Raw genomic sequence first — 26,720 nt, 5'->3', positions numbered from 1 at the left:
ACTTAGAAGTTTTCATATTTACATTTTAGTTTTCGTATGTAGTACAATATACAGCATGATGCTAGAAATGAAGCATTTCAGTACGCCCAGCCAGTAATATGAAGACGCTACATCAAGGATGAAATATGTCTCTGACTATTTTACATCCAACAAGAGGCATTTTTACACAATTGCATTTCAGACTCTGTTTCACCTTTGATTTACACACGTACACCCACAGGACCTGATCGGCCAATGGAAACCCACGAAGCTCCTGGCACACAGTTTTGTGCTGATATTAATGACTTAGTAACTGCTCCAAACCTCCAGAGTGTTAGAGACTTTTAAGCACTATGCACCTCAGCACTCGGTGACTCTGTTATCTAATTTGTACGTGAGTAATTTAGAACATTCCTTCACAGATGTGGCCCAGTTATAGTATGGATAATGTCATGGAAAAAGCAACTCTTATTAAAGTTTTGATGTTTTAATGCACCATCATTCTTCCTTAATGCTTGGTCGGGAACAAAGGATGCATTCATTTGAACCATTAGTTGTACTTCAGTAGGATTTTATGATCTGTTTGTTCTTGTTCCTTGTCTATGCAGGGAAAGTCCTATGCGTTTGATCGGGTGTTTCCAACCAACACCACCCAGGAGCAAGTCTACAACACCTGTGCCAAGCAGATCGTGAAAGGTATGGATGAGCTGCTAAATAAATTACAATTCTTCAAATTAATGAACGCATGTTGCGTAACCTCATTTTCTTGTTTTTTCTTGCTTATAGATGTGCTGTGTGGATACAATGGCACTATCTTCGCATATGGACAAACCTCCTCTGGGAAGACTCACACTATGGAGGTAAATTTTCTTTTAATGTTCTTTTTTTTTTAGCATTGGGCTATTATGCTGATTCTTTGTTACATATCCATTTTTCCTCTTATGGATGGTGATTTACCAGAGATTTTATGGAAATTTAAAGGCATTATTATAATGAAGGAAATATATCAAACTAGAATTTACTGTGTGGCTGTGTCTCACATGTAATTACATGCACAATTTCCTGTTGCAGGGCAAGCTGCACGACCCTCACCAGATGGGTATCATTCCTCGCATCGCCGAGGACATTTTCAATCACATCTTTGCCATGGATGAAAACCTTGAATTCCATATCAAGGTGTCATATTTGTTACATGCGTTGATGTCTTATCTTGTATTATGTTTATGTTTTTGTTTCACTGAGCTACGCTTTGTTTGGACACGCCTTCTTTTAATAAGTGATTTTCTGCAGGGTTGAAACCCGGTTTCAACCATTATTTCCTTTAAGGTTTTTTTTTCCCATATGAGGAAACTTTTTTTTCTTCTCCAACAGGTTTCCTACTTTGAGATCTATATGGATAAAATTCGTGATCTCCTGGACGGTTAGTATTAGAATAAATAACTCACGTCAATTTATTTTGATTTACCACTGTGATTAACCAGTGCAGCATTTTTCGTTTGCTCTAAAAGATCCTCCAAAAAAGTCATTGATTTTCCTTTATTTACTTTTTAGTGACAAAGACCAACCTGTCTGTTCATGAGGATAAGAACAGGGTGCCATATGTGAAGGTAGGTGTCCTACCTGAATATCTGTTCATGGGCTGCATCAGGTAAATGATAATATGCTTGTCTCCTATTCCTCTTCTCTTCTCTCCTGTCCTTAGGGATGCACTGAGCGCTTCGTTTCAAGCCCTGATGAAGTTATGGATGTGATTGATGAGGGCAAAAATAACCGCCACGTTGCTGTGACTAGTGAGTCTTTATCTTTGCGTTACAGATGAGTAGTACAGTCCTGACTGATGTTTTCCCCCCATAATTTTTATATATAATACTGTAACAAAAAGACAAATCTGAATGTTTACTCTGTAACGTTTCTGATTTCTTACTGCTCCGTACCAGAATACCAGTTCTAGTTTCTCACTGTTGCTAATATTAGCTCTCAGGACTTGTTAGTGATGCATGAGATGGCAGCTGAGTTCATGTGGCCTGTTAATGTGTTATGTAATCAGCATGTTATTGTGCATTATCACAAAAAGCCTCACTCATTTTCGCAGAAATGAGGTTCTGTTATATGCATTTCATAATGTGATGCAATTGTGAGAGATGAAGTGGTTTGTATGACAATAACAAATTGGGAAAGAAAATTTTTATTTTAATAAAGTCATAACAAGCATCAGGAGCTGCTGCACTTTGCTCCTCCTGTAAATTTAATTGGTTTTCTTTGATTAGTGCTATTAAACTACCAAAACACCGGAAGCATAACTTGACCTCTTCTGTAATGCTAGTACTTTGTATCGACCTGAGTGCTGCTGACTCACACCTGTGTTGTCGGGTAATAAAAATGTAAGCAACTGATGTGTCCAACATACAGATTTTACAGGTGAAGCTGATTATTTAGTCTCGTGGCGTAAAACCTCACTGCAGTATATAATAAAAATAGCTAAAAATAACAGCTGAGCTTACTGCCACTAAGCCCTGAGATTTATTACATTAAAATTTCTGCAGGATTGTAAGTATGTCTTAAATATTTAGCAGTATAGATTTTTACCGAGCAATATTTAAACAATAATAAAGAAACCCTGCTGATAAATATCGCTCCAAAAAAATCACAACTGTGTGTGTGTTTGTGTGTGTGTGTGTGTGTTTTGCTTTTCTGTGGGTTGTGTGCTGACTCAGAGCTGAACTCCACTGCAGACTAAAAAAAAAGAATGAGGTCAGATCTGCTTTGGGATTCTGTGTCAAACAAAAAACATCAGCACTGCTTCACACTTATAAATCTCAGCCTGCACAGATCTCCGCCATTCAGAGTTAATGCATTTTGTGCCTCAGTGTGTGTGTGTGTGTGTTAGTACACACAAAGTCTTTCTGTGAAATCTTTTGAAAATGGGCTTTTCTGCAAAGTGATTGAAATGGATTTTTAAGCTACCACCTACTGCAGATCGTCTGTAGTTCAGAAATAAAGCAGTACCTTTGTATGTTGATCCATTAGTTTGCTGTAAATGTGAAAAAATCTGGGAGACAGCGTGGACTAAAAAAGCAGCCATCTTGTCTTGTTAAAATGGAATACTTGAAGTGTAGAAGTGATCATTTCCAACTTTTCAGGAGAACATTTGCCAACATTTTTCCAATCCTAGTGCTTTTTTTTTTTAAAAACAGAGAATGTCAGTTAAACCAATATTATAAAGTTAATTGAGCTGTACTCTGGTCAAAAACACTTTATCTAGTGATGTGGAAGAATACAAATTCGTTCACATTTTAATCTGCTGTTCTGTCTTTTTTTTTAACATTCCTCCTTCCTAGTGTGTGCCTTTAATTAACTGCAGTCAGCCTTCTTGTAAATAGTAATCTGATGATCTCAGCATGTAGGTAGTGTAGCAAGAATATGAAAATAGGTCAGAGTAAAAAGTCCCATTCATCATAAAATAAATTAAATATGCCATGTGATAAAACAAATGAAAAAAAGGGTAAAAAAAAAACAGACTTTCTATCATCTAACTGAAAAAATTCAGTTAAATGATAATTCCTGTAAAAACAGTAATATAAGAGGTCTGTGTATGCAGTTATCACAGATTGCAAACATGGTAAAATATTCCAGAAATCTAATTCACTCATTTTCAATGCTAATACAGAGGTAAGCATCTTGGGCCACTTTATAGAGCCCTGAGACGTCCAAAGCTTCTGGAAAGTCAATAAAGCTGAAGGCTGTTTGTTGGGGTGATAATGTAGTAAATGGACTTAAAAACCTCCATGAAAAAACAAATCAATAGTCTGATGCAGAACAAAAAGTTGTGCTGCTCTGCTCTATAAGCCTTTTCTCATCCTTTGTTTCAAAATGCAAAGTCTCTTCATTCAAACAGTTTAAATCATTTTAAGCTGCCAATATAAAAACAGGGAGTACATGTCAAAAAGCTAGTTTCTTGCTTTTTCCATAGTATCGGCGGCTTCAGTCATCCATCCTTTGAGCTGATCTGTGAGCAGTCTCTTAGTAGACAGGCTAATAAAACACTGTCTGACCCGACACACACACTTTCCACTGACCTGCAGCTTGTGCTCTGTCAGAAGAGTTCCTCCACTCAAACAAAAAGTGACAAAAACTTGTTTTTTCCTCATTTTTTAAATCTTATCTATGTAGCATCCTCAAGCAGCTTAATGACAGCAGTACATAGTACAAGTTAAAATAGTGTGTGGACTTTCTATTGTTGTTTATTATTGGTTGTTTGAGGGAGAGATAATCAGCAAATTTCCTTATGAGGCACTTTAAATGAAAAGAATGTAGACATCAGTCATAGCAAAATATAGTGTGTCCACTAGTCTTAAAGGGTAAAAATGATCATTTATACCAATTTGTCCTGTAAAACAGCCTGGGTGGAAACAGCAGTGGACAGGACTTACTATAGCCTGTGATGCTGAGCACCACAGTGTTGTCTGCTTCCTGTCGATGGCTGCTGACTCACTGTGCTGCAAAACGGTGTGCTGATAACAGTTGGATGGGCCGACACTCAGCACTGCGCTGAGCTCATGCCCTCAGATATCATCTGCAGAGAAACCTGAACTCCGTCTGAGAGGCGAAAAGCTTTTAGATCAATGCTGTTTGATGCCTGTTCTCTGTGAAATGCTGATACCGCTGTCCTGCAGTGATGGCTGGTCTGGTTGACAAAATGTGAAAGATTTAAGATCCACCCCTGAATTACTCTTTATTGATTGGTTATTTAAAAAATAAAGAGATGAGCCCTAGAGAATGAAATGCATTGAAATGCCTGAAGCGAAGTCAGCCTGAGAAGACAATATACAAATTTAGTATACAGTATACAAAATTACCAGAACTTTTTAGCCCATTGTTTGTAAATTCGGGCTATATTAGTTATCACCAACAAATTCTTGACTCAGCAGTCAGTGATGAGCTTGGGTTCTGGGTCATGCTTGGTTTTGACATGGTAGTTTTTAAATAACTGTTCATTTTTAGTCCTGCAGTGTTACTGATGGGTTCCTTTGCGGTGACTTTAGTGGCACTCAGTTGTCTAAAATGGGGTTTATATCATAGTAGCCATCGTGTAAAACACAAAAGTATTATTCCTTGACTGAGTTGCTGTGTTATAATAACATATAGCACATAATACACATTTTTTCTTGGTACAAAGACAACTTGTGAACAAAATGTTGGATAAAAATCTAGAAGCCACATTTTTTAAATTCATGTTGTTGGTCATTAAAGCATGATTAGGACTGAAGTGTAATAGTCTTCCATCAGCAGAAAGGATGAGTCACAGTATTGTAGTTATTAAATAGATAAAAAAATCAATTCTAGGACCTTTGTTTATTCCATTTTCTGCATTTCTACTTAATAGACTCAGTTAGTTGTAGTTAGTGTAGTTTGGTTAACTGTTGATTCTCAGTTGGTCGTAGTTGTGAGTGTGACTGGTTGGCTGTCTCTCTGTGTTAGGCTCTAGCTCTCCTGTGACTCTGAATTGGATAAGCGGAAGAAAATGGATGTTTCTCTGAATGTTGTGTTGTCGTTGTTTGTGTAGACATGAATGAGCACAGCTCTCGTAGCCACAGCATCTTCCTGATCAACATCAAGCAGGAGCACGTGGAGACGGAGCAGAAGCTGTGTGGAAAACTGTACCTGGTGGATCTGGCTGGCAGTGAGAAGGTATGAAAGACTTGTAAATGCTTGTAATGACTATTGTGTGATTATTTTACATTATTCTTTGTTTACATTGCAGTTTTAGGTAATGAGTAAGCCTGTTTTTCCATCACATTCTCCGTTCTTTGATTTCATTCGCTCCCTGTTTTTCTTTAATCCAGGTCAGTAAGACCGGAGCTGCAGGTGCCGTCCTGGATGAGGCTAAAAACATCAACAAGTCTCTCTCGGCTCTCGGAAATGTCATCTCTGCCTTGGCTGAGGGCACGGTGAGCTACTTTCACTCTTTCCACTATCTCCATGGGACGGTGTGCCTCAAAAATAACAGTTTGTGATTTACAGTAAAGGATTTGTATTTTTAAGCTGGGCTCCTGCTCCTTTGACTTCGATGTTAAACTTTTTTAGGAACATAGAAGAACGATTTATATTTAAGGAGTAAATTAAACTGAAATTTAAATACAGAGAAGAATAATTAGGTTTTCCACCAGTGAACCTTATTTTTATTCTAGAATTTAGTGACTTTAAATAAACTGAAACATGTGTAATTCACTCTCTACATTATAAAGTGTTTTGTTTACCTCATTTCTAACACACATGGACACCAACTGTCTGCCTGTTGACCTGCTCAGTACCCACACTCATGATTTTTCTCTTTCATTCCTGCCAGCTCACCAGATTTGGCCATGAAATGCCAAAACTATGCCTGCTAATTTTCAGAGTAGTTGGATATGGCACAACCAATCTGGCACGTTAAAAAGCAGTTCCAGTCCTGGTTAAGAATCCAAAAGCTGAGGGGCAATGTTTGCTGAATTTATGCTGATGAATTTTTGCACGATTAAAATGAACTCAAGAAGCAAAAGTAAATGAAGCAGTGTTCTGGCAGTTCCTTTGCTTTATGTTGCTCGGTTTTCTCTTGATCTTTTTCTCTTTTCTTCTAATCACCCTTTCTCATCATCCCTACTCTGTCCTGTAGAAAACTCACGTGCCGTACCGTGACAGCAAAATGACCCGCATCCTGCAGGACTCCCTCGGCGGTAACTGTCGCACCACCATGTTCATCTGCTGCTCTCCCTCCAGCTACAACGATACTGAGACCAAGTCAACTCTGATGTTTGGACAACGGTAGATGCCTCTGTGGATTTAAATCACACGTCATGTTAGATGTTTATTTCTAAACCACTAAAATGTGTTTTGCTTCTTCACATGCAGACATATTTTTTAGCATGAAGTAGTGTAGTTATACAACATTAACCCTTCAAAAGCAGCGCTGGAAAACATGATTTCAGCAACATGTTTTCATCTTAACCTACTTGATATGATATTCATGCTTGACTTCAAATGTAGATTTACACATGATAGTTAAATAGTCCAATCTCAGGTTCAGCAAGGAGTAGAGGGACAAAATAACAGGTAAATATGATAATTTAACTCCTAAAATAGCAGGTAAACTAGGAAATGTGTTTATACTGTGTTTATGTGTTGTCACATTTTTCAGCAGGGAAGATTATCCTTTAAAATCAGGGCAACAAACTATTTTGAGCATGACCTAAAAAAACAATACAGTCTCAGATACCTACTGATGTGGCTCTTGTACGTTTGTTTTTATTCCACAAAGCCAAGGAAGGATCTGAAGACCAAATTATTACCTGATATTTTAAAAAATGTGAAGCATTATTTGCTTTTTGTGACTGTTAAGTTTCATGTTACCTTGGGGTCATATTACAACGGTAAAGCTGAGTTTTTGGACAGTTTTTGGACTCAGTAGGACTGTTGAACATAACATAATCAGCCCTTTCTTTCTCACAGTGCCAAGACCATCAGGAACACCGCCTCAATCAACCTGGAGCTGACAGCAGAGCAGTGGAAGAGGAAGTATGAGAAGGAGAAGGAGAAGAACAAGACCCTGAAGGAGACCATTCAGAAGCTCGAGTCGGAGCTCAACCGCTGGAGAAACGGTCAGAACAAATATAGGTGTTGGTGGGTGACGGGTGGGGTGTGGGGGTGTGTGTGTGGGGTGGGGGCTTCAAGGCTGCGTACCTTCAACTCTTCTGTGCTGACATTACAGACTAAAGTGCAACATTGTAATGTGTCTTCTTTGTTCACTTTTTCCTACCATTTAGGAGAAGATGTGCCCGAGACTGAGAGGACTACGTCGGAAATAGTGACCCGTATCGAGTCTGTGGAGGAGCGTCCCATTTTGGACAATGACACCTCCTCCATTGTGGTTCGCATTTCTGAGGAGGAGCGGCAGAAGTATGAGGAGGAGATACGCAAGCTGTATAAGCAGCTGGATGATAAGGTTCTTGCATACTTTCCTCACACAGTGCCTTCAGTCTGTTGCTCTGAGCTGTTTTGCATGGTAAAAACAATGGTGTACGTTTTATAATTGAAGCAAAATGTTTTCGGGGTCCTGTTCACTTCCATTTTATGTTTAATTATTGATTTATATATTGGAGACATCCAAGTGACCGAGTATGGACTTTTTGTGTTTATGATACCATCATGTGTGTGCAGGATGATGAGATCAACCTTCAGTGCCAGCTGGTGGAGAAACTGAAGCAGCAGATGCTGGACCAGGATGAGGTGAGATCACAGAAACTCAGTCACACAAACATATCCACACTGTATGAGTGCGCATGCTGTGAGTGTGAGGATACTTGTTAATTCTAAAATTTAAGCTTTAAGCAGCTTGTTTTCTTTCTAAGATCTTACCTTAATGCCCACATTTGCCTCTATCTTCCTTGTTATCTCCCATTCTTTTTATTACCTCCCATTCTTCAGCTTCTGGCCTCATCCAGGGGTGACGGGGACAAAGTCCAGGCTGAACTCGGCAGGCTGCAGGTGGAGAGCGACTGCGCCAAGGCTGAGGTGAAGGAGGTGCTGCAAGCTCTGGAGGAACTGGCCATCAACTATGACCAGAAGAGCCAGGAAGTGGAGGAGAAGGGGCTGCAAAACCAGCTGCTGGCTGAGCAACTGTCCCAGAAAATGGTAAATGTTTGGAGTGCGACAGATTTACTGAGACAAACAGAACGGTGTCTGAATTCAGAGACAGGAGGTGGACCAGAAGGATCCGCTTGCTTCCTCGTTGCACTGCAGCGACAAGCACCTGTTGTAGCAGCACTGTGAGGGGAAAACACTGCAGGAGTTGTATAGGAGTCAAAAATGGTTTGATTTCTAAATCTAAAAGATTTTGAACAGTGAAATAATTTTTGTAATTATTCTCTGTACATCACCATAGTAGATGTAAAATTAAATAACCTAGTTGGCACTAAAGTGCAGACTTTCAACTTCAATGCCAAGAGTTTAAAAAAACTAACAGTACCCCCTTTTCAAAGCCTAGTCCCTCATTATTCACTTTTCTGATTAAATATATGGCGCTGATTCCAAGTGTTGAATTACATTTTATAGCTTTTCACTGGAACTCTCAATACGAGGTCCCGAGAGCTTTTAGTGCAAGTAAAGAAGGCCATAATTAGGCTGAAAACCCATGAAATTAACCATCAGTTAAAGTATGAAGGAGAGAAACAAACTTGTGATTCAGGCCACATCATATTCTCTCTGAGGCCAATGCTATGACTGCCAGTGGAACCAGGTCGCTAGTGTTTATTGATCATGTGACTGCTGATATCTGTAGCTGAATGAATTCAAAAGTCTACAGGCCTATACTCTCTGGTGATTGGACAGCCTTTCACAATACAAATGGATAATGACCCGAAACAGCAGTTGAAGGTGAAGCTGCAGTAAAGACCTGACAGAGCATCTCAAGGAAGGAAACACAGCATTTGGTGATTGGCTGGAAATGATTTTCATCCAATTATTAAAAACAATGCTTTGGTTTAAAATGATTTTAGTTTGTCCAATTACTTCTGAGCCTCTGAAAGTGGGGGACTGGATAAAAATGGCTGTAATTCCTAAAAAGTAAACGCAATGCTTTTGTTGAACTAGGTAAATTTAAGCTGAAAGCCTGCACTTCAATCACATCCTGATCATAATAACATTGAGTCATTGTCCAAGTATTTATGGACCTTAATGTATCTCACACTAAACGGTAGGCGGCACCACAGCAATACGATAAGTTTAGAGCTCTGTGGTCTTGAGTATGACTCATTAGTATTCCTCTCATACAGTAAATCCTAATCTTAATCTTGACTTTCTCCCAAAGTTTTTCAGCCAGTCTGCTGATTTTTCATTTGTGTATTTTTAATGAAGGTCCAGATGCAATTAAAAGGCTTTAGTTCTCCTTAGGTGCTCACCTTCTTTTATTTTACAGGCCAGTCTGATGGAGCTGGAGGCAGAGCTGTCTCGTATGCAGGAGGTGAGCGGTCAGCAGCGCAAACGCATAGCTGAGGTCCTCAACGGGCTAATGAGGGACCTCAGCGAGTTCAGCTCCATTGTGGGTAATGGGGAGATAAAGCTGGTGAGCACGATCACAGAGGTTTCATTTAGAGTATCAAGCACCGATGGAGAAATTCTTGTTAACAAAAAAATATTGCTTTCATTTTCACTCTTAGCCAGTGGAGATCAGTGGTGCAATCGAGGAGGAGTTCACTGTGGCCCGCCTCTACATCAGCAAGATCAAGTCGGAGGTGAAGAGCATGGTGAAGCGTTGCCGTCAGCTGGAGAACATGCAGCTGGAGTGCCACCGCAAGATGGAAGAGACTGGAAGGGAGCTTTCCTCCTGCCAGCTCCTTATCTCTCAGGTAAGAGATAGGCTATGATGAGGCATCACAAAATAGAATGAAATTGATGATTTATGAGAACATATGTGGGCGTGAGATAAAAAGAAACAGACAGAATGTAGAAAATAATATATCTAAGATATCTGTTCTTGTTAGCAGAGATTGAGTTATTATGTCTCTGATGTCCTGGGGTGGGGCGACACTTGTCTTTTTACAGCATGAGGCAAAGATCCGCTCTCTGACAGAGTACATGCAGAGTGTGGAGCAGAAGAAGAGACAGCTGGAGGAGAGCCACGACTCCCTGAGCGAGGAGCTGGCCAAGCTGCAAGACCAGGGTAACACAGAAACACACACACACACACACACACACACACACACACACACACACACACACACACACACACACACACACAGAAAATCATGGTGTAAAAATATTAATATGTGACTAAAACCTTTGCTGAAATTGCTCATACTGGTTGAATTTGTTATTTTATGCTTCTATAAGATAACTCCCTGCTTGAGGAGAAGGATGGAGAGAAGGGTGAGACTGAGGATGGAAATGTGAAGGTAAGAAGCCTCCTTAGAAAAGAATTTAATGCAGAGCAGTGAGTACATTTCTGACATTGGGTCCAGTACACATTCAAAGTATTATTCCAGTCTGACCTGGTATTTTGGGACTTTTAGTGGGATCTATTATGGTAACCGTGCTCACTGTGCTTAACAGAGACTTTTTGCTCATTTTCAGTTTTTAATGCAAAGGTGATTGAAGTAAATATTGCACTCTCAGAACAGATGTGTTACTTTTTGTCCTTAATCATCAGCATATCTAGTTAAGGGCAATGATGTCCCAATTGAAGACAGCAGCACAATAATGATAATATAACACATGTTGTTTGTCAGTGGTCTCATTTCCTTCTTTCTTTCTTTCTTTCTTTCTTTCTTTCTTTCTTTCTTTCTGTCTTTTATTTAAACCATATTTAGGGCACAGTTTAACACAACATGTGTGAATGACACAAACAGTGTGTGCAGGATTTTAACACATTCTTTTTGAAAGTGTGAGATTTTATAGGTCAGCATCTTTAAAGAGGCGCTCTTCCTTTTTTGTTTTTCCTTTTCCAGAAAGCTCCTCGTCATCAGGGAGAGTCCCACCGTGGTCTCCACCACAAGCAGCTGGCCCGCCTGCGGGATGAGATCAATGAGAAGCAGAGGATTATTGATGATCTCACTGAGTCTGTAGTCCTCTTTATTTGTTTTACATACATGTTTTTTATGTCTTATTCCTTACATGCTAACATTGTTAAAGATGACAGTATATTAAAAATACACAGAAATTTGCTGTTATATTTAAAACAATTCAGTTTGGTGTGTATTGATGAAGTATTTTAATGCTGTTTCCTGTTTGTCTTGCTGTCTCTGAACATGTGTTTTTTTTTTTGTTTGTGTTTTTATACCTCATACATGCAGTCGTAACTCCAAACTGGAACTGGAGCTGGCTCAGATCCGCGCTGACTTCGAACGCCTGAAGAGCCAGGACAGTACCAAGAGCGAACGCCTGGAGGAGCTCTCGTAAGTGTTCAGGGGTCATTTTGTTCTCAGATTCCTATAAAGTGCACTCAAAACAATACATCAATATGATATGTTATGATAAAGATAAGACATATTCTTATCTTTAATGATGCTTCTGCTTTTTCTGTCAGATTCCTGCACGAGCGCCATGAGCAGACCAAACAGGACTTGAAGGGTCTGGAGGAGACTGTCGTGAGTAAAACAGACTATCACTACCTCTCTGCTTCATATTTCACATCATCCACAGATGTCTACCTATCTAACCTCCTCTCCATCTGTCTGTCATCCAGGCCCGCGAACTCCAGACCCTCCACAACCTGCGCAAGCTGTTCGTTCAAGACCTCACGTCGCGAGTTAAAAAAGTAAGGCATCGAGTCATAAATGAAAGGAATTCTTTTTTTAAAAACACGCTAAGAGGGTTTTAAGAGGTCTGTGACCTTAATATTGCCTGCTAAACCTGAGTAGGAAAAACAATAGCATCCTTAATCCCTCTAATCCCCTTCAATATTTGATATGTTGCATGAAGAAATGTCCTTTCTGGGTAAAACTAGACACAAGCATTTAGTCAAACAATCAATATTGGGTGTCGCCATACGGAATGAACTGTTCGTGTTTTTGGTCAGATCATGTAAATTTTCCGACTAAAGTTTGTACTGATTAAAAAAAATTCTTAAGCTTTTAAAAAAGCAGAACAGCTGGGACAAAAGGCCTGCAGAGAGCTGAGATCAGACAGCTTCAAACCCAATTTTAAGCTCTTCTTTTAGCAGTAGATTAACTAAAATTTAAATGAAAAACTTCTGTCAGCCTGCCTTAACCCCTGCAGGTATTACAGCCATTTGGGACAAAATAAAATCTTACCCTTTGCCTCCATTTTTTGTTTTCCTCTGCAGAGTTCCGAAATGGAACCTGATGATAGCGGGGGGTCTTGCACCCAGAAGCAGAAGATTTCCTTTCTTGAGAATAACTTGGACCAGCTTACAAAGGTTCACAAACAGGTGAATGATCCAGAAATGAGAGCAGTTACAAGTTTTACTGATGCAAACCTGCGCTGCAGACGGGCTTGGATTACATCTCAGTTGCGGTTGTGGTGGTTTGATTCTTAGCCACAAAGCAGTTTTGGAAGATAATTAAAATCCTGCACAAGCTGCACATTCTTGTACAGAAACTTAATGCATATAGCATAGAATGCGATTTTGAATACACAGAACTGTGTTATGTCCAAAAGGCACAGTTTGTGAATGAATTAATCAGACTGAAAATTCTCTCCAGCTGGTTCGTGACAATGCAGATCTGCGCTGTGAGCTTCCAAAGCTGGAGAAACGTCTTCGGTCTACTGCTGAGAGAGTTAAGGCCCTGGAGACTGCACTGAGGGATGCCAAAGAGGGCGCCATGATGGACCGTCGTCGCTACCAGCAGGAGGTTGACCGCATCAAAGATGCAATGAGGGCAAAGAATGCCATGAGGCGTCCCCATGCAGCACAGATCGGTACTGCACTTCTTGATGCTTAATTCTGCAGCCCAGTGACCCAGTTTCCTTGCAGCTGTACCCTGTCTTACATCGCTTTTTCATCCCGACAGCTAAGCCAGTGAGACCAAAACAGCTGACCGTTTGCTCTCCCACCAACCCGTTCTACGCCTACATCCGTGCTACTGAACACGCCAACACCTACAGCAATGCCCTCTTCCAGAGTAACGTGACACCACAGCAGTCCACCAGTGTCAGCTGCAATCCCAACTCTGTCCAGAACAACACGTGGGTTTAAATCAGTTTTCTTCATCTTTTCCAGGCAGATAGTAGATAGTAAACACACATTATTATGATTGATTTTTAAGGTCACTGAGAATCTGCATTGATCTTAAAAATGAAGCATCCTGTTTTGTTCAAGTTTTCTGCTGAATGTGAGGCCAAATGTATAATTGTGCATCTCTATGGTTTCTTCTGTGGGGTTTTCCACAGAGTTTCCACAGCACTGGGCTACAGAGCAGGAAGATATAATGGGGACATACTGGAATCCTACCCACTCAACATTGACAACGGTAAGTACAATCTAAATGTGTGTGTGTGCGTGTTTGCCTGCACCTACTATGGCACTTCAGGTAGTTGTGCTTTAACACAATACAAATATTGTCAGCAGCTCAGTTTTTCTTATTTTTTATGCTACTGCAAACAAACTGATAAAACTATGTCTTGTTTCCAACAGGTAACAGCATCAGTGAAGGCAGAGACATTAATGATAACAGGTGAGGACATCAGTCGCAGTTTCTCTTGTTAGTTTGGCTGCTTTACTTATTTTTATTTAATTGTGTGTGCAGTTTGAGTGCAATCCATTTTCTTAACCTCTTATCGAGTACAGGATGGCTACTGTGCATCCCAGCTTTACACTGGGCCAGAATCACAAATTAACTTAATGTGGATTTTTGTGGATTGTTGGATGAACCAGTTGGAGTGATAAATGGTACATAAGGATGATATATATTTGGTTATGCAGTGTTGTTTTTGTGTATCTGCGTTAACAGGAGTGAAGTTCACTGTGGCAGCGAGGTGGATGATTCAAACAGGCACTACATGATTCAGCAGGAGACTGCTGCAAGTTAATACCTTGGTAACTAACAAAGTCTACTGAGTCATAAACACAATTTTCTGCAGACACTCGCTGACACTTCATTCTCAAATCCCCTACCTTAACAGTCATAACTCAAAACCTCATCAGTATACTGTATTTTTGAGGGATTCTGATAAAATAATCCTAGAAAGAGGAGGAAATGTCAGCATATGGCCTCCTTGCTACAACTGCACCTGCTTCCTAACTAGTCCACCACTGTAGACAGGGTAAAACTTGAGTATCATAGCTGAGAAAATCAGTCTACAAGTTTATTTTACTGTTTGTATAATAGGTTGCAGATGCACAATAGATGATAATCATATTGATCTAATGTGTTCAAACAAACACAACAAATGTGCTTTAATGGCAAAAAATCCTAAAAGTTAGTTCCTAATCATCAGTAGAGCTTTGAATTGACTTCTGTTTCTCTGAACTCTAACTTCCTGTTACTGTCTCTTTGCAGAAGATGACCAAACACTGTACCCATCCACCGGACCCTCCCCTCCCATTTGCATGCAGCCTGGCCCCCTCAACCCTGCACTGCATCACCGATAATGATGACAACCAAGATCTGTAGCCCTGTAGTCTTCTAATTAGTTGAAGCCCTTTCCTGCTCCAATGGTGAACACTTGCCCTCAGGTTTGGGGTCCGGTCCTTTTCAGTTCAATCAGGATTAAATCCGATATTTTTAATCAAGGAACGCCCCCAGGCAATCAATTTTTCAACACATGCCACTGATGCTGATCACCTCTCGGGGTGGTTGAACTGAAACGGGGCTGACCCCATATCTGATCAGTTAGTACACACATGTTGTAAATAATAGTGCCGTATACTCCAGTAGAGGTTTTTGACCAGCAACTGTTTGTGTGAATGCACAGCCTTCCCCACTCCCTGCACACATCTTCTTAAGGGCATCATATGGATGACATACTGTAGGCAGACATGACCTTTTTCTCTGTCATAAATAAGAGTATAGTATGCAACACCAGCTTGTAACAGAAGACTCACACACTGCGTGCATGTCACTTAGCGGGTTAGCTTTCCAATCTTTGCCTGTGTCATGAGTCCATTCGGGGAGCTGGTATGCTGCGAGTCAAGTCTGATCGACTTCGACAGATGTCAGAAAGAGAGAGCGGGTTTCCATTAATCCTGATTGTGGTTTCAGAGCTTTAGGTTATCTTTTGATAACAAAATCTGAGTCCAAGACTTTTTTTTTGATGTTGTCATTGTATTTTAAACACATTATATTGCAAAAATGATACCTGGATCCTTTCTTTTAAGGTAAGAGATGAGTAGAGAAAAAATACGTGAGGGGAAACCCAGCTCAATCAAACCGTCTGTAGTGAGAAATCCTTTTGTAAATGCTTGGATACAATGAGGTTGGAGTCTTTTGATGCACTTTTTCATTCTGGATAATGATGCCCACGTTCCATTTAATGTGGCCCCTTCCCCACGTCAAACTTTATGAGTCTTCTAACCAAGCCTTAATATGAATTGACTTCTCATGATCAAACTCACACACATTCTCTGCAAACATTTGTAACTACTACCTCTAGAGCTGCTTATTATATAAACTTATAACTTTATGATAAGATATCATCCTTGCAAATGCAGAATGAGGACGGATCTTAGAGTTTCTACAGAAAGTTGCAACTTTAGAAAACCCCACCTGTAAGTAGATTGAAATGTCTGATCAGAGCTGTCGTTATCTCTTCCATAAGTTCATTCATGCCCATTTTCTGTCTCCATCTTGTCACAGGATCAGAGCTGGGCTAAAATAGGGGCTCGCAAAAATCATTTAGATTAAGATGCTGTTTACATCTTCTAATTTAAAGTTCTACAGGCCTTGTTTGAATTCGGATCTCTAAACGTGATGTGAAAACATATCAACATTTGGCAAATCCATGGATTCTATTTAGTGGTTCATTTTTGTTTCAAAAGTCCAGCTGTTGGGGAGGTTTTGCAGGTGAGTCTCCAGCTGAGCAGCCACCAGTCTGGAGCACTTTGACAGGTTGTGCTGTTAGTCTTCTGTGAGAAATCCTGACCAGCCAATCAGGATGGAAGAAAGCAGCGTTGCTTTGGCGTGTAACGGACAAGTGGATGTTTTTGCATGAAGGTGAATCGCTGAATAAAACCAGTAAAAACTGAAAATGTTAGTTTGATTTTATGCTTTTAGCAGAATAAAAGGGATTAAAGTGAATCTGGTGTCACACTTTACTGGGTAATTAATCCTACATTTTATTTTAATTTATTTGTGTTTTTTTTTGTTTTTTTTAATATAACCAGATTTGTTCCCAATGTAAAATATCCAAGCAGGAGTGTTCTCATTTGTGTGATCCCTAATCTTTCTCATGTTTGTGATCATTCGTGACAGCACCACTCAGCCTGATGCTTTTACCGGCATTAACAACATCTCAGGGCTTCACATTCCCAATCATAGCTACCGTGGTCCAGCCCCATTGTCTTCCTCCTAACCCTAGACTTAAAACTATATGACTGCTGATAAACAATCAGATCCGTTTGTCCTAGTGAAAGCTAAGCAAAGGAAGGGGATTAAAAGATAAATCTTACTCTAACATAACAGAATTGTACATACAACATCTCTTTTCTCACACATTACATTCAAAATGTAATAATCTCCTGGTCAGACCCTACTGTGGACCCTCTATTGGACATCATGTTTTAAGTGTAATAAATCAGAATTTAGAGGGGAGTGTGTACTATATTGTTACCTGTTATCTGATTTGAACATATCTAAATACATGTGCTATATATTGTTAATCCTGTAAGTACAATAGCGTGCAGATGACATAGTAAGATGCAAAAGAAATGCGCACGCTCTTTGTTCAGACAAATGTTTGTTTTATTTATTTCTGTATGCCTATAGTGTAGCGTCAACATGAATATGTGAAGAATCACCGGGCAAACATCTCTGTATATATCGACTCATCACTATGCTATATTGTATGTGTTGTAGTAAAAAGTTCAATAAACTTGTAGAAAGGAGTGTGTCGGAGCGAGTCATTTGGGTCTGGGAAGCGTGTGAGGCAGTCCCACACTGACAGACGAAAATGGCGCCACCTAGTGGATGGAAACGGATCTTTAAAGGGGAATGAAAAGCAACTTGTTTTTTCACTGTTCTGTGTGAAAACTGAGATGGGTTGATGTGACTTTGAGTTGTTTCTGACCTGAAGAGGAAATGAAGTCACTGTGGAAGGATCCTCTGCCAAAAACAATGATATGAAAATGACGTTTGGAAGTTGGAAAAAAGTGGAGAAGCACTGATATCCTCTAACACCAAAACCATGCTCAGTGGAGTCATGGTAAAGTCAGTATAGATCAATTCGCTAACGACTGTATTGTCGTTTAGATGATATTCTCCGTATGAACCCGGCTTCACACACATTTGTCAAATTCTGTTCAAGTGATGGAAGCTCACTGTGCAGAGAAACTTCCTTTGTGGACTCCTATAATAAGCTGCTGTTCATCTTTCCCACGAGAAAGGAAGCAGTGATGTAAACAGCAGTGGCATGTGAAGCATCTTCAGACTGTACTGCGGGGTGCGTGAGAGAGAGAGAGAGATGTCCTTATAATAACACACCTTCAGTTGATGGTGAAGTGACTTTTATCTGCACCAGATCACATAAGATTAAAGTGCACTGAATAAAGTGCACTTTAATCTGGGAAATCCAATGGTAAACAATTACTCAGTGCGCTTTTTACTTGTTTCAGTTTGTGGAATAAAGGTTTTTTTTTTTTATTGTTATTATCATTTGTGATATTTTCACCGGTTAGTGGGAAAACTAATGGGTGAATGACTGAATGTAGTGTAAAGCGCTTTGGGGTCCTTAGGGACTGAGTAAAGCGCTATACAAATGCAGGCCATTTACCAAAACTGTGGGGGGAGTGCTGCTGTTGGTGTGTGCATGCGTGCTGGGTCCTCTACAACCTCTGACCTAAAGAGGAAATGAATTTTCAAATGACATCACGAAAGGGACTTACCACAGCACATAGTGGGATAAGGGAGAGAGAGAGAGAGAGAGAAAAGATCGGGATTAGTATTATACACGATCTATAAATCGCCTTGTGAAATAAAAAGATAAATTCTCATGTTAATTGAAGGTATTTCATTAAATGCTTGTTTTGCATTTCATTTCTCTTTTTTGACGACTGCTTGTGTGCATGAAAAATAAAATCAATTCTAAATTTCATTGATTGATTATCCTTATAAGGACTAAAACCATCCACAGCCATTGTGGACAAGTGCTGCGCAGAGAATCTTTTTTTTTCTTCCCACTTCTCATTCCCAGCTACCCTGTGCGCGTGCCCGCTGCGTGTTCTCGCTCCCCTGTGGATCAGTTGAGATTGAAGCACCAGGAGGACCGTGCGCTACTGACCCGGTCAACAGGAACCGGCAGGAACCCTCCACACCTCCAGGAGGATACGCAGAGACACCGACAGAGAGACAACTCACAGGTTCAACACCGCAGGCTGGACAAGCTGAGCGACCCCGACCCACAAGGTACAAAGCACCACATTCGTTAAGTTATTTTTTTTTCTCTGGTTAATAGCCTGGTTAATATATCCTGTTAGTAATTTAGTTAATCTCAAAATGAAGAAGCAGACAGAATGCCACAATGAAATGAATTGGTTGAACTCTGAAGTTAGCACAGTAGTGACTAATGGACTTTTCGCCTGATGGTGTCAAGCTGAGTAAATACTATTTTACCCTTTGGCGAGCAGCATTCACACGCGCAATAAAACTTCAGTTTCAGATACAGTCAGAGCTCAGATTCATAATGTTAGCTATGTTCTACGTTATAGGTCTGGGTGATTTTACCTAAATCTGCACGTATCACAATTTTGATTCCAAAATCGTCTAAATAGTTTGAAGATTTATTTGACCTAAGCAGATGTTTGCATGGAGTGCAGTGTGTTGCTCTTCGAGGGTCACCAAGAAGACGTTTGAGTTTGAGCTCAGTCAATAATTGGATATAATTTAATCACACAGAAACAGGTTAAGCTTATAAGCACTGCTCATAAATGCATAGGCTACGTCTTGTTTTTGAACATACTTAAGTACTAGAGGTGAATCGCTCGATCCAAGTATTGATAGTATAGATACCAACAGTGCCTTTGGTATCGGATCGATATTAGCGCAATAGGATCGATACTTTCTTTCAAGATCAGTATATAGCCAACTGAAGCGTGTTAAACAAATTATTATTATTATTATTATTATTATTATTATTATTATTATTATTATTATTATTATTTTGAATTCTTTGAATCAGAAGCTCAGGAGGCACTGATAACCTCCCTAGCTGTTTGTTCTGGGGGTGCAGTTACATAAGCTTAAAACTGATGGTGTGATGACACACAGGAACAGGATGAGTGTCACTCATGAATCAAAATTAGCATCTTAGAAGACTACTCCTCTTCAAAGGGCTGATACTCGATAGTAACCTTTGCAACTCAAGTTTAGGCAGATTTGTTACTAAAGAAGTGATTTGTGAAAAGCCTGAACTCTTACATACACATTATTTTAAAATTTTAATAAATGCATTTGTTGCATTTTCATCATCTTTGTCACTCGTCAAAGCAACGTAAAGATGATGAAACGGGGCCCAATGAAATTTTTCACTATCAATACCAAATATTTCAGTTACTTGGATCAGCCTGCATTTGTTTATCATCTGGTGTAAGCCAGCTGAACTGAACTAAAGAACTGAACAAAGAATTAATTTAAATTAAATCGCAATCATTCGCACAGAAGATCTTTGCTTTCATTCAGAACATTATTTTGTTGAACTGCAAATCTGCAGTGGATGCTAATCATTATTTTTCGATGGAAAACTTTTTCACAGCATACATTTTCACATAAAATAGTATGTAAATGCAACAGTTACCAGTGATATTATAGGTACAGGGATTTGTACCAAAATAGTGCAAACCTTCATTAACATCATTAGTAACACGTGTGTTTATCTACTTTTCATATTAAAATCACTGCTGTGGAATAGGCCTGTTATAGGTTAAACATTCAGTAACCACTAACCAGCTCTCTCAGTGTTACTCCAACTCCAACCTGAACGCTGTGGCCTGTAACCAGCTGTTACTGTCTGTCTGCGTGGCTGCGTCTTCCCTGCTCGGGGTCTTCTTCTTTGCTGTGTGGGCGAGGTTATAAATAAGAGGCCGGAGGTTTTTGAGTGCTCGTGTGTTGTTTAACCAGCTGCTGTGGAGGTTTGTTTGTCTCCTCCGAGTGCAGGTGTACTCCCTGTACTGACCTCTAGATGCTGTTCTCGGGCCTGTTTCAAGGTTCTCCGCCACCCTGCTAGCACTTACCACCTGGCTCCTACCTCAAGGGTTTCAGTTTGTTTGTGTTGGGTCAGCGTCACCTGTCTCATGTGTTTAATCTCTGTGTGTGTCTTTGTACCACTCTGTGGCATTTACCCTTTTAGTGCTTCCAAGGAAAACAGAACAAAGCTTGAAATGTGATGCACTCTTGTTTGCTTTTACTTTTGATATATAGTAGATATTTGGGGTTGTAAATTGTCCTTTATTATTGCGATGACTTGTAGAAATCTCGGTTTTGGAGGTTTTTCTCCTGAGTGAGTGCTGGACCCAGAGTAAAAAAGTATTTCCAGATATATTAACCCATATTTTGAGGTTTTTATGCTATTTCCGATCTTTGGGCATGTGAGATGAATTATACCCCATAAACATCTATGTATGTGCTGGCCTAGTCAAAAAGGAGCATGGGAAATTTCCCTTGTCTTTACAAGGATGACCACCAGCAGTTACAATTGCATACCGAGCTCAACTTGCAGTTTTTACAGTGCAGTGAAAAAGTATTTGTCCCTTCCTTATTTCTTTGTTATTTAGTTTGTTTGCATATTTGTCACAGGTTTTAATATTAGACCAAAGTAGCCCAAGTAAATACACAATGCAGTTTTTAAATTATTAATTTTTTGAGGGGAGAAAAACTGTGCAACTTCGCCCAATGTGAAAAAGTAATTACACTCTTGTTAAATTCCGAATTAAGTGTGATTAACCAGATTCTTTTTTGGAAGCAGAGTTTATTTTCATAATCTACATCCTGGCTTGATTACTGCAACAAAAGCAGTAATCAAGCCTGGGCCAGCAAAAGCATCACATCATGTCACAATATAAAGAAACTCAAGAACAGCTGACAAAAATAGTTATTGATGTCTGTCAGTCTGGAAAGCCTTATAAATCCATTTCTAATGCTTTGGGACTCCAGCGAAGAGCCATTATCTACAAATGGAGAAAACTTGGAACAATGGTGACCCTTCCCAGCTGATACACCAAAATTACTCCAGGAACACATCAACGACTCATTCAGGAGGTCACAAAAGAACCCTGAACAAACTCTACAGAAGTGTAGGCCTCATTGTCTCAGTTTAGGTCAGAGTTCATGATTGAATAAAGAGACTGGGCAAAAATGGCATCCATGGAAGAGATGCAAGGAGAAAACCAGTGCTGCCCAAAAAGAACACAAAAGCTCGGCTCACCTTTGCGCAAAACATCTTGGTGATTTTCAAGACTTTTGGCAAAAAATTCTGTGGACTGACGAGACAAGAACCTCTTCTGAGTACTCAAAGCGCTTTACACAACTTGTGCATTCACCCATTTACACCAGCACATTTTCTTAGTGCTTTCTAACTAATATTCACACACACATTCATACTGCATGGATGGATGCATCAGAGAGCAACTTGGGGTTGGTATCCTGCCCAAGGATATTTGCCATGCAGACTAGGAGAAGCCAGGAATTGAACCACCAACCTTCCGATCAGTAGATGACCTGCTCATTAGTTTATCCCCTGAAGCTCAAGCACAGTTGGGTTCTGGTGCAGGACAATGATCTCAAACACAGCAGCAAGTCCACCTGTGAAGGACTCAAAAAGAATGAAATGAAGATTTCAGAGTGGTCTAGTCAAAGTCCTGACAGAAATCTGAGATGCTTTGGCATGGCCTTAAAAAGGCAGTTCATGCCTTAAAACCCTCTGATGTGACCCCTTAATAAATGAAATCATCATTTAAAAACTGCATTTTGCATGCAGTTTGTATTTATTTGAGTCATCTTTGTCTAATATTAAAATTTGTTTGATGATCTGAAAAGGTGAATATCCTAAATTCACACAGAGATCTTGATACCATCACTGGGAGTTAATGTGTGTTTTATCTGATAGTGATATCACTCATATTGTTTTTTCTCCCAGTTGTTGCATTAACATTGATTAAATTTTGGCATATTACTAAAATAAAATATAAATAATCCTCTATACAAGTTATTTGATAATAAGAAAGAATTGAACAACAATCATGATGAAATCACACAGTTATATACAATTAAAGAAAAGCTGGTTGTTTCTATACAAACCTGTGCAGCTGAAAACACATCAACAATAAGACAAAACAAGAAGAATACAAAAAAAAGCTTTAAATGATTTCCTTTAGTTCTTTTTTCCTTCTAAGGATCCCAGACCAGAAAGTAATCTGTAACTTGCACATGACTTTACAAAACTCTGACTTGTTGCTCCTTATTGGGGAAGTCGCAGATGCTATATACATTACATTGTCTATATTTTAGTATAATTTACACTTCTGTGCTGTCTTACAAAGACATGCTGTATTTGACGAGCTCAGTACCCCTCTTGTGTGTAATCAGCTGCTGTTTGGTGGAAACTAGCAGGCTCTGCTGAAAGCAGGAAACAAAGAAAGAAAATGATTTTTCCTTTTGATTTTGACATTAATGACAAACGACTGCACCAAGTCCATTAGGCGTTTCTTAAGCGAAGCTTCAGAAAAATGCACAACAGGTACGTGTCCATCTGCATCTCAGCTGTGTGTCATTGGTGACTTAACAGTGAAAGTCAGCACAGTATGTGAATCATGTGGAAGTCAGTATTAGAGCAAGGTTGGGGGACGTGTACCGCATGACTAGATGTAAAGTCCTTAAAACTTTGCCAAGCAGGAAAGCTAAGTCAAGGCTGTACACTGATCTTGTTTAGTTTGGAGATTATGAACCCCCTTTTCCCCTTTTCATTGCTTTCATTTTCCTTTGTTGATTATTTTCTTTAATTTTCCAGCTTCTTATGCCATGCTGGCTTTTTTGTTTGGTTGTTCTGCTGCTATGTAAACAATAAGAAAAAAAAGTCCTCACAGTTCATTGTGACTGACACTAACAGCTCGTGGTAATTTGTGTCATTTCATGGTGACTGATGGGGTCGGCTCCAGAGGACACAGAGAGGAGTCACACAGTCAGAGGGATGACAAAGACGATGGAGATTTTTCTCTCCCCAACTGGGTCACTCCATCTGTCTCAGCCCAGAGCAGTCTCTTGCAAGCAATTGTTGAATTAACCTAGATCTCTGAGGCTTTTCAGTTTTTCTGTAGCTCAGTGTTTTGCATGGTTTAGACTTTAACATGGTTGAGGTGCTACAACATTAGCATCCAGTAGAAAACAGACCAGTTTTTGTGATACAAGCACCTAATAACAGTAAAATCTATCCTCTTGTTGAACCTTTCTGCATCATCTTTGTCTAGCACACCTCTAGAGTTGTTTTACCAAGAAGAACTGACCTAAAGCTAGAAAATGCATGGGCCTCAAGTACTACAGTACTCAGAAATATGCAAATATAAAGGTAAGCACAAAATACCCCTCTGTTGAAGCATTTATGGTACATCTAAGTGAAATAATCAATACAAAAGGGAAGTGAACCAAATAATTGGGATTTCAGCTTGTAAAGAGATCAGGGATTTTATTTTTGTTTCCAGTGGTTTATGTTTCGGATGCTTCATCTTAAGGCCCTTGCACTTTGGATTCAATAATCTGTTTTGGTGGTTCAGTGAACTTTTGCAGCCGATAAACCATAGGGTTTTTTGCCAGTTTGTTGCTGCTCCACCAACCACAGAATACAGATGAAAACACACCCAAGGAATGAAAGCAGTCTGAATGTGAGTTTCAGTCTCATGTTTTTTCTTTTCTTTTCTTATATCAGCTTTACTCATAGAGCTGAGAGACTATAATAGCATTTCGTGTGATGCTGTGGGTACTTTAGTTCTGTCGTCATATCTTCAATAATACTGCTAAACTGAAACATGAAGAAATTGGGAGCCTGGTAAGTTATAACTTGCGTAATTTTGGTGACAGGTGTTCAGTTGCTTGCTCAGACTGTGTTGTGAGAATAAAACTTCCAGATTCTTCATTTCACCTCAGAGATAGGTTTTTTTTTTAGTGTCTTTTACTGATGCACTTTTGATCATTAGATGTAATAAAGTGTGTTTAAATAGCTTAAAAAAGAAAAAAAAACTTCAGTGTCTAAAATATGAAAGCTCAATGTATTCACCTGACAAAAATTCCCCTTTTTTTCTGAATTAACAAGATATATTTATATCCTAAAAGAACATCTGCTAAATTAAACGCCTCATTTGATGATTATAAATGCACTCCCTCTTTAGCTTAACACACTTTATTTTTGTTTTACGTTTGTTTTAGTCACCACCTAGCTAGTAGTTTAGATCCATTGCCTTATATCTTAGAGCCATAAGAGTTCAAGTGATCCTGGAGAAATCCTGCAGTATCAGTCAGGATCAAATGTATCACTACAGTCTGTCAAGCGAAAGCACTACACCCCCTTAGCAAAAAGAGCACTCACTGTCAAAAATAAAAATAAACTTCTGTTCAGATTTCAGTAGATGACCGAAATGTACTTCACCTGCTTGTGTAGGATTCACACTCTCGTGTCGCTCGTGTCATAAACCACCAAAGTTTAAGAAACCGAAGCAGCCATCTGATCATGAAACCTCCATTTATACGAACCTCTGACCCCGACTTACTCATTGGAGGAAATCCATGTCCAGCGATGTTAACTGCTTTACAGAATGGTAATGAGGTGTTAGCCGCCCAAGCCAGAGCCTGGGACGATGCATGCTTGAAGTGCTGAGGATACTGGAGGCAAAAATAGAAGGCTAAAGCTTGAGGTACATTTGTTTCCGTCCCTGCTTGGGATTAGCGGCCTCTAAACACGGCATTCCATTCTGAACACACACACGTTTAAAAAATTGTTTTTTTCAAATATGCTGAAACTGATAGCGCTGCTTCCAAGTACAGAAAACGAGCGTTACATTTGGAGTGACAAGCTTGTTTGATTTTGTGTGTGCAGCTGTTAGTATTGCACAGACATTTGCAGTGAGGATGACTGAGTAGAAAGATGTCAGGCTAAACCAAGTACAAGGTGCAAATGCTCTTTGTGGTATGTCTTATCTCATGGGAGATGTCACACATCAAACCTTGAATATCCAGCCCACATATTACAAGCTCACTATAAACTATGAAAGTCTGTCAAATTAAAATATCTATTAACTCTAGTTCAGACTCACCTGCCATTTCCTGGTTGCAAACGCTATGCACTTGATGTAGAATTTTCTTTTAAAGCCGGTTCTGTTATTCTAATTCACAATGGTGCCCTGACAAAGAAGCCCGGGAGGAGGGGGAGAGATTCAGGATTAAGTAAAATGTCCTGTTTGTAATATGCATTGCTGAATGAGCGGAGGGGATTTTGAGGGAGAGAGTGAGGAAAAAGAGAGAGAGGGAGACGGCGAGATGAGGACAAGGGCGACAAGGCCTTGGTTGCGACCAGTTGATTCAACGACTTCTCTCCTCTGGCTAGGACGTGCTCACTCTGTTCAAGCCTAATGCCACAGACATGCTGACACACACACATGTACACACGCATGTTTTTTTTTTTATCCCTCATAGCTCCTCTGTGCCACTTCCCCCCATTCTGCCTATCTTTCTTTCAGTGTCCTTTTTTGACTTTTGCACATTCCTTCTGTCTCCCAGTAGAGTGGGTGCATTAATGGAGCTGGAAGGAACAGCAGAGGGAGCGAGACAGAGAGCAAGGGGTAGATCATGAGGACAACAATGATAGCTCAAATGTACGACAACAAAAACAAAATAACATCACAACACTTGATCTGCTGGAGCTGAAGCACAGGGCACGCTGCACTCCGATAGCTATGGTGAACAAGCTGTTCTGTTGCAGGCTAAGATACAGCCGATGTTCTCTTAGATTCCTGTGGTTACGCATTGGCACTCTTTGCTTCTGAGCAGTGTATCCGCTTGCATACATGAGGACTGGTTTGACAGTTTTTAAGACAGTGAAGATGACGCCCTGCTTTTAGT

General features: G+C 39.8%; 1 protein-coding gene across 1 annotated transcript in view; it reads left to right on the top strand.

Moving 5' to 3' along the window:
* kif5aa (kinesin family member 5A, a) overlaps window positions 1–17,512 on the top strand; it is a 19,967-nt gene extending 2,455 nt beyond the window's left edge. The window contains exons 2-29 of the mRNA XM_005733024.1: window positions 588–675; window positions 766–839; window positions 1,051–1,155; window positions 1,351–1,399; window positions 1,531–1,586; window positions 1,682–1,769; window positions 5,543–5,667; window positions 5,823–5,927; window positions 6,632–6,780; window positions 7,465–7,613; window positions 7,779–7,957; window positions 8,173–8,241; window positions 8,440–8,646; window positions 9,929–10,075; window positions 10,170–10,358; window positions 10,555–10,672; window positions 10,843–10,904; window positions 11,457–11,566; window positions 11,802–11,903; window positions 12,035–12,095; window positions 12,194–12,265; window positions 12,794–12,898; window positions 13,173–13,389; window positions 13,482–13,656; window positions 13,861–13,940; window positions 14,105–14,144; window positions 14,421–14,506; window positions 14,970–17,512. Coding sequence (XP_005733081.1) covers window positions 588–675; window positions 766–839; window positions 1,051–1,155; window positions 1,351–1,399; window positions 1,531–1,586; window positions 1,682–1,769; window positions 5,543–5,667; window positions 5,823–5,927; window positions 6,632–6,780; window positions 7,465–7,613; window positions 7,779–7,957; window positions 8,173–8,241; window positions 8,440–8,646; window positions 9,929–10,075; window positions 10,170–10,358; window positions 10,555–10,672; window positions 10,843–10,904; window positions 11,457–11,566; window positions 11,802–11,903; window positions 12,035–12,095; window positions 12,194–12,265; window positions 12,794–12,898; window positions 13,173–13,389; window positions 13,482–13,656; window positions 13,861–13,940; window positions 14,105–14,144; window positions 14,421–14,499 — 3,000 coding nt within the window. The 3' untranslated portion in view covers window positions 14,500–14,506; window positions 14,970–17,512. The remainder of the gene's footprint in view (window positions 1–587; window positions 676–765; window positions 840–1,050; window positions 1,156–1,350; window positions 1,400–1,530; window positions 1,587–1,681; window positions 1,770–5,542; window positions 5,668–5,822; window positions 5,928–6,631; window positions 6,781–7,464; window positions 7,614–7,778; window positions 7,958–8,172; window positions 8,242–8,439; window positions 8,647–9,928; window positions 10,076–10,169; window positions 10,359–10,554; window positions 10,673–10,842; window positions 10,905–11,456; window positions 11,567–11,801; window positions 11,904–12,034; window positions 12,096–12,193; window positions 12,266–12,793; window positions 12,899–13,172; window positions 13,390–13,481; window positions 13,657–13,860; window positions 13,941–14,104; window positions 14,145–14,420; window positions 14,507–14,969) is intronic.
* The last annotated feature ends 9,208 nt before the right edge of the window (window positions 17,513–26,720 follow it).

Source organism: Pundamilia nyererei, unplaced genomic scaffold (genome assembly GCF_000239375.1).
Source record: "Pundamilia nyererei isolate P.nyererei 1_Seehausen unplaced genomic scaffold, PunNye1.0 scaffold00049, whole genome shotgun sequence".
Taxonomy (NCBI): domain Eukaryota; kingdom Metazoa; phylum Chordata; class Actinopteri; order Cichliformes; family Cichlidae; genus Pundamilia; species Pundamilia nyererei.
Note: the sequence above shows the minus strand (reverse complement) of the source record. Positions and strands in the feature narration are given on the sequence as shown.